At 38.0% G+C, this 7903-nt stretch overlaps 2 protein-coding genes across 2 annotated transcripts; both read right to left on the reverse strand.

The window, feature by feature from the left end:
- Nucleotides 1-1022: 1022 nt before the first annotated feature.
- On the reverse strand, nucleotides 1023-3981 carry LOC108772229 (neurotrypsin-like). The gene is made up of 7 exons (XM_018537722.1): nucleotides 3959-3981; nucleotides 3622-3805; nucleotides 3194-3406; nucleotides 1964-2125; nucleotides 1665-1814; nucleotides 1311-1542; nucleotides 1023-1240 (listed from the first exon to the last, which is right to left on the reverse strand). The coding sequence occupies exons 1-7, from the start codon at nucleotides 3979-3981 to the stop codon at nucleotides 1023-1025; spliced, it is 1182 nt and encodes a 393-aa protein (XP_018393224.1).
- Nucleotides 3982-4061: 80 nt separating this feature from the next.
- LOC108772230 (uncharacterized) lies at nucleotides 4062-6278 on the reverse strand. Its single transcript, XM_018537723.1, has 2 exons — nucleotides 6230-6278; nucleotides 4062-4975 (listed from the first exon to the last, which is right to left on the reverse strand). Exons 1-2 carry the CDS (start codon nucleotides 6276-6278, stop codon nucleotides 4062-4064), a joined length of 963 nt encoding a protein of 320 aa, XP_018393225.1.
- Nucleotides 6279-7903: the final 1625 nt, after the last annotated feature.

Genomic DNA, 7903 nt, shown 5'->3' on the forward strand with positions numbered 1-7903 from the left:
TCACTTCGTCGACTAGCCAACAGAGGTCTATAGTTACTCATGCCATTTCTCGCAAGTGCTTGATTACATGTGTAATTGTTTATATAGAACTTCTTTCTAACATCTTTCCAGGCGTCTAAGGTAGGCTCCCACTACATTACCTTACTGATGAGTCCAGTAGTGGAAGCCGGGACGAAACGCCAACTCGTGATATTCTTCACAATCTCAGCTTCTCTGAGTTTAAATTATTAATTTAATATTAAATTTTAATATATGTCTTTCAACATATTATTAAGATCTAATATGATGCTATAGGCATCAAAAATTGGTTAAATTGATTCTCAATTTAACTAAGTGATATTACTGTGGTAGTGAATATGCGTCAAGGCTGAAAATCTATCAGCGTCGCGGGGGGGGACTACATACACAGTATATAAAATTCACATTATAAAATAAACATTAACATCCAGTTTTCAAGACTCGAATGGCTTTACAAATAATTTAAATACACACCGTTGTTTTCAGTAAATTATGCTCTATAATTTTTGTCATATAAAGATAAAAAAATTTTTGAAAATAGGGGTGGAGGGTGAAGGTATACAATAAATAAATAACTAAAAAAAATTTTTTTTGATTATAGTTGTAAAGTACCCTTGAAGCCATTCTATTTTTATTCTAGAAATTTTTTTCTATCTCTTATATTTTCGACGATATTCGCTTCGAAAGAGAAAAACCGTTTTTTTTTCAAAGCGATATTTCAGCCTTTAAAAGTGCGTATGGGCACGTATAAAAAAAATACGTGTCTCTTATTTTTCTTTGGAGAACAACATACTAAAAGCTCATCAAAATCGGAAAGTTACACTTGGGTAGGTTTACTTGTTAGTACCCTCGCGCCACGCACTCTTCTCAGAGAACCATGACTTATTGTTAGAATTACTACTTATTATAACTACTTAACATTATTATTCGCTCGTATTTGGCCGTTATTTATTTATAATTTTATATTGTGTTTTCAGTTATGAGAGAGACCAGGCTGTTAGTGTTTATATTATAATTAATTTATTGATTATTTCGACATTACCGTTGTGATAACATGCTAAGGGACCTCCGGAATCTCCATCGCATGTGTCGATACCTTCATCGAGATATCCAGCACACATCATTCCGTCACTTATGGCACCTTCACCATAAACATAACTAGCTCGGCAGATCGACTGATCCAACAAAGGCACCCAGCCATAGCGTAAATCTTTCGATTGCGCTGCACAAAAGAATTTAGTGTATCTTACAATATTCTTCTAAAGTAATTCTTTTGAGTATTTATCACCTACTTGTCTTGCCCGTTTCTATACTGCCAAATCCGCTGATCGTGCAATTTAATCCCGGCGAATATTCGGCATTCTCAGCCGGCAAGCAAATTGGCATGATATCATTGCCAAGCGGAATGCCGAGACCTTTAAGTAAAACCAGAGCGATATCATTGTTCATTCTGTGGCCTTTACGAAATTCCTCATGCACGTAATAATCTTCGATGTTGGCTTCTACTTCCGTTCCTTCGTTTATCTAATAACATCAAATATGATATAATGTATAGTCATATATATATTGATATTAGTAAATGTGTATATAATAATATACAAGTAAATGTTTTTGGGAATTTACTGATAATTTTGTTAGATACTTACATCTGTGTTATAGTCACCCGCACGAACAAAATATGTGCCTTTATTGTAACCTTCTAGACAATGTGCCGCAGTTAGCACGTGTAGAGGTGATATAATAACAGCACCGCACCAATGATTTGATCGACTGTGCCCTCGAACTCGAATGCTAGCCTAAATATTTAACAACCTCTTGTAACACCAATCTTGCTACACAATTTGATGTAATATTTATTTTAACAAAGTGAGTATAAAATGATAATTGAGCTCCATTAGTTGTAGAAAATTCAATAATTTTTTCTCTTATAAAAGTAAATGTTTACCTGCCAAGGATAAGTGCCTTTTGTTGCAACGGAGCCATGTAAAACTTTCTGAAATATTAAGTCTTCATCACTATCGAAATCTTTGGTACGTTGGCCACAATTTGATGGAAGTAGCTCGTTAATATTTTGTTCCGGATGTTCTTGACCGTTTATCCAGTACGACTGTTTGAAAGTAAAATTAAGAAATAAACAGTAAATCATATTAAAAAAATTTGTCTGCTTTGAAATTGTTATTAATAAATACAATCATTACGATTTATGTCAAGTATTTGTATACTGTGTATACATTAATTACATTGTTATGTTATATTATACGCTGTATGTTAAATAAATTAATAGTACATTGTGTAACAGTGGGGGATAGTTGTTTATAGCGCGGCCGAGCGCGAGCGCACGAGCGCTATAAACAAATATGCCCCCACTCGCTACACATAGAATTTTTCATTACAAGTGCTCGTCGTAATGTGCTTTATACAGCAACGTTTTTGCGTAAAAGAGTGGGATTAGAGAAATAACTCAACGGCTTGAGGTATTGGCTATTTACCGCACGCAAAAGCGTTGCGGTACCTTAATAGGGCACATTACGTGCACGCGTGATGAAAAAAATATTGTGACGATTGTTTATTATTAGTACCAAAAGGTTTCTTGTTAACTTTGCTCGCGATGCGCTTTCTACTACAACATCACTCTCTCTCGCGCTTCTTTTTCGCAATGTCTGCGACGATCGCGACCAGTGTCACACACACGCACATGCACGCACGCACATACACACACACGGGCGCGCGCGCGTATACTTTAACACTACAGTCGGTAATCGTGTGGTTGGTCTTTCTGTGATCCTATAATACTAATTTATAAATAATTAAGCATTTTATACATACTTCTCTGTACAAATATGTTAAATTTGAATATTATTGCAGTTTAATGCGCAAACTATATATAACGTATAAAATAATTTTTAATTAAAAAAATATGTAATAAAATAAATTATGATTTGTTTTATTTACTTCGGCATTGTTCACATCTCCAGGTAAACAAATTACACCTGCGTCCTCATTATGATCGCAATTATGTTGACCCCAATGGTTATGCTCACATCGATATAATTGCGATTCGTTTCCATGACAGAAAATCTTTTTTGTAAAAGTTAAGAAAATTATTTTAGAATATTAATAAACCAACACATATACAATATAGATAATTATTTTTATATTGTTATTTATATCATACCTCATCGAGCCATATTGGTCCTTGGCCAGGCCCAAAGAAACCGTTTTTTTTAGCTATTGCGATACCACCGTACCCTAAAGATCTACAAATGACTATTGCTGTGAAATTTGTAAAGTCATCATCGCACACGGTACCCCACACGCCGTGATGACGCACTTCTATTCTTCCTTGTAAAGGATTGCTACCATTTGCCAAGCGTAATTCAAATGGTGCCTAAAATCGAAATATTAAAAAATATGCAAATGTGATAACATATTTGAGGCTTCCATGGGTATTATCTTCAATTATACCAGAAGGTTTGCAGATTGTTTTTTAATCATTAGCAATGGATACAAATAAGGTGACAACCCGCAAATCTTCTGGTATAATTATTATCTGATATAATATAATTTGCAAATCCATTTCCATTTTTCTTTTAGTTTTCTTACATCGCAATGTTCCAAACTTTCATCGGAGTAATCTGGACAATCGACTACCTCGTCGCAAATGAAGGGAGTCGGTATGCAAGTTGGACTATTATCACATTTCCAATAGCCTTCTTGACAAATACCGACTGCGGTCTTGCATATGACCCCAACAGCCTCTTCCGGTTGACAATTATGAACTCCCCATCTAGAAATAAATAATATACATGGGACGTTTCGCGGCCAATTCTTCTTCCAAAATTTGACGCAATGGAAAAAAATGTTTAAGGTCTCAAATTATTGTTACGAGAGCAAGTCAATAAGTTTTTAGAAAAACATAGTAAAGACATTTTTTTTGAACGTTTTATTTTTATTTCTCGACATAGTCTCCTTTCAGCTCGATACACTCGATCCAACGATTCTCCAACTTTTTCAAGCTCTCTGAATATGATTTGTCCAACCCTTCAAAATAAGTCTCTGTTTAAGCGATGAGTTGCTCTCTGGTGCTCTTTCCTTCGAATTTCTTCAAGTTTGGAAACAGGAAATAGTCGCAGGGAACTAAATCTGGCGAATATGCTGGACGGGAAGGCAATTCGTAGCGGAATTCGTTTAATTTGTCCATCGGTGCCGAACACGTGTGAACCCGTGCATTGTCTTGACGAAAGAGCACTTTCTTCTTTGCCAAAATGGAGACGGTTTTTCTTTAAAATGTTGTTGACACGGTCCAATAAGGCTGTAAGTCGTAACTGCCATTGATCGTGTGCTTCGACGGAAGGTAATCTATATGAATCATCGATGTGCGTATAGGGATGTCGTGTGCATCCCAAAACAGTGTGGCCACATTTCCGGCCGACTTCACGGTTTTCATCTTCTTCGAAGCTGGGTTCACCAGGTGAAATCCATTGTTTTGACTGTTCCTTCGTCTCGGGTGTGAAGTAATGTATCCATGTTTCGTCCACAGTAATGAATGGACGCAGAAATTCATCTGGATTACGTTGAAACATCTCCAAACATTGTTTTGAAATCGTTACACGGTGGAGTTTATGGTCCACGGTGAACAAACGCGGCATCCATCTTGCCGATAGCTTTTTCATACCCAATTGTTTGTACAAAGTTAAAATCACTGTGCCATGTGATATGCTTGTGGCCTCAACAAGCTCGCGCACTTTCACTCGTCGATCAGTCAAAACAATATCGTGGACTTTATCGATAATTTCAAGCGTAGCAACCTCAATTGGACGTCCCGAACGAGATGCATCACATGTGGATATACGACCATGTTTAAATTCATTCACCCAATTGTATACAGTCGCAAATGCTGGAGCAGATGTGCTATGAACGTTATCCAACTCGGCTTTGATTTCTTTTGGCGTTAAACCTGTAACTACCTAATTTTTATACTCGGACTAGCTCGTCGTAAAAATGCGTGTCGTATAAAAAAGGTTCGGCGGAAAGAGTATTCGCGTCGGAACGGTGCGGCGGAAAATTATGTGAAGCGTCGGAAATCGGAACAGAAAAATACTAATGCGAACATAAGAGTTGGACAAGAAACATGGTTTATTAAGCCAATTATATGATAACGAATTTACAATAATAGACGCGAAAATAACATATAGAAATATATAGCTAACGGACGCGACTGACAACAATACAGCGAAGAAAGTACGAGCGCGGGTAACAGAATATATGTATATCTAAACGAGCGCGGACAACAAGAGTATGTACATATAGGTTATCGCTGACAACGGACGCGGACACTGCAACGACAACTAACGACTCTCAAACGGCGCGAGATATGTGCAAGCGATCGCGGGTTTTCTCGGCGGCGCGTTGCAACGCGGCGGGACGCGGGTATACGCCAGCAAGCGTCGTTTCGCGGCGCGATACGTGATTTTGTTTGCTAGGATAGAGGAGACGGAGTTGGTACTTGACGGCCGGGAACGCCCGACAGAGGCAGGGAGCGCCCTACCCCTTTTCGTATGTCAAGTACCAAGACGGGATTTTCGGGATGCGGAAAAGAAGGTTCGGAAGGTGGGAGTGATAGCTAATTACGGCTGTCCGGCGGCCGAGAACGCCCGGCAGAGGCGGGGTACACCCCACCCCTCAGGTTCGTCGGAGCAACACGCGAATTAGTTGTGCGCTTTTAGATGCGTCTCCTGGACGGCTCGTTCGGCGGCCGGGAGCGCCCGGCAGAGGCAGGGTACACCCTACCCCTCAGGTTCGTCGGACGAGCGAGTCGCTGGATCGGTATCGTGAGCTGGTGATCGGATCGGATGTGTCAGGAACGTGGGTGAAGGCAAAAATGCGTCGCGCGGCTTGATCTCGCGGTATGTTATACTCGGTCGTCAGTCTCGCTCGTAAAGCTTCGGTCGGTCGCGGTATTTTCCGCCGATCGGCTTCTTGTGGGAGAAGATTTCCGATCGGCGGTTCCCGACGACGGTCGGCACCTTTCGGCGAGACTGGCGGTTCTACTGCGGCTGCTGTACCTGCGAATTATCTTTGTATTGCTTTAAAAATATATTCGGGCGCACCGCGCCCTCATCGTCGCTAATGACCACTGGTCATTGCGACGGCAGCCGGCTGGATTTTGTGCCGGGTACGATGCCTATTTTTAGGGGGCATCGTTACAAACCTTGCATATGTAGATGATTGATTACTACACGAAACTCGTTCATTTCCATTTTGCAAAAAATACAAATGTTGTCCGCTTTAATAGTTTACAAAAATAAAACTGACAGTAATCAGCTGAAAGATGTTATTTGTCATGAAGTAATAATACTGCGAGTGCCTTCTGACAGATTTTCTAAGACCTTATTGACTTGCCCTCGTATATTTGTGTTCTTTCGAATAAAACGTGGCCTTTTGAAAAATTCTATTATATACGGCCGCCTCTAAAATCTCCAAAAGTCACGAATGTTCCTATAACATCGTCGATTTTAGTGCGAAAAATTGACGAATCGGCTTAGAAATGATTATTATAAATGATTATGAACCTAGAGATAACTTAAAGTTATAGTGTTATAGTTCATAATTGTTGTTTAGTCTAGTACTTTACAGCGACCATTGGTTCAACAGCACCAGAGTATTACATTACTTATAAAGTTTTTTCTTTAATAACATGGAAAGCATGTCTACTTTGGATTTTCATTACACGAGAAGCTTCAGAAAAACGTTTTGTAAGAAATTTCTATTTTTAACACGTTGACTGCCACGGCAATTTTCAGAAATCTGGCCTAAAATGACAATTTGATTTAATCACATTATATTATTAAAAACTATAATTCTAGTGCATAGTTATCATCAAAAAGCGTAAAAATGTTGTTTTTTTAAAAAAAAGGTCTTACGAATTATCTCGTAGTTGGCTTCTATAACAGAAATCTCTTAGCGGGAGCCAACTACGAGTTAATTCACACACAGACACGCACTAACACGCACAAACACGCTTCGACCTGTCGCTTCTCTAAAGCTGAATCATAGATACGCGTCCATATTCGTCAGTAGTATCTCAGAAATTGTCAAGTGCATCACATTTACGTCTTTCTTGAGTGTTTTGTTTTATAATTATTGTTATAATTAAATTATCAAGAGCCCAGTATGGATAAGAAAAGACCACTGGCTCAAAATGAAACTGAGTACTACGAAAATCTAAGTGATTCAGAATTTGCCATGTCGTATATGGGGCAAAATTCCTGAAATGTCCTGACTAAAAAATAAAAGTTTTCCAATTTGGTCAAAACTTTACTGAAGTGTTGTTATTGTTAGTGAAAGTCTAAATATCAAGTATTTTTGAATTTGATAAACTATTTTTTGAGTTTTAAAGAGTTACAAAATTTTGACTTTTTTAAAAATGTTTTTTTTCAATTTATTATATTTATAAGTATGATGCATAAAAGTTAACTTATAAGTAGTGATTTTTAATGGTCTTTTTCTGCGCTATACGATAGTGGTAAAAGTTTTTCCAAAAAATTAACATTTGACCTTGAAATTCAAGGTAAAAGTTTTAATTTCGATATAGCTCAAAATCGGTTTTTGAAAAATTTTTTTCGACTGTCTAAACAGAAAGCTTGACTTTTTTTCTATATGATATGTGAAAATCAAAGTGGGACACCGATTAGTTTTTGAGAAAATAACGCTCAAACACTCCCGCGCGCTCTACCCGCGCGCCACTATGCCACGCCCTCCTTTATCGTCACGCGCCTGAGTGTTTGAGCGTTATTTTCTCAAAAATTAATCGGTCTCCCATTTTGATTTTCACATATCTTATAGAAAAAAAGTCAAGCTTTCTGTTTAGACAGTCGAAAAAAAT

Source organism: Cyphomyrmex costatus, unplaced genomic scaffold (genome assembly GCF_001594065.2).
Source record: "Cyphomyrmex costatus isolate MS0001 unplaced genomic scaffold, Ccosl1.0 scaffold1803, whole genome shotgun sequence".
Lineage (NCBI taxonomy): Eukaryota > Metazoa > Arthropoda > Insecta > Hymenoptera > Formicidae > Cyphomyrmex > Cyphomyrmex costatus.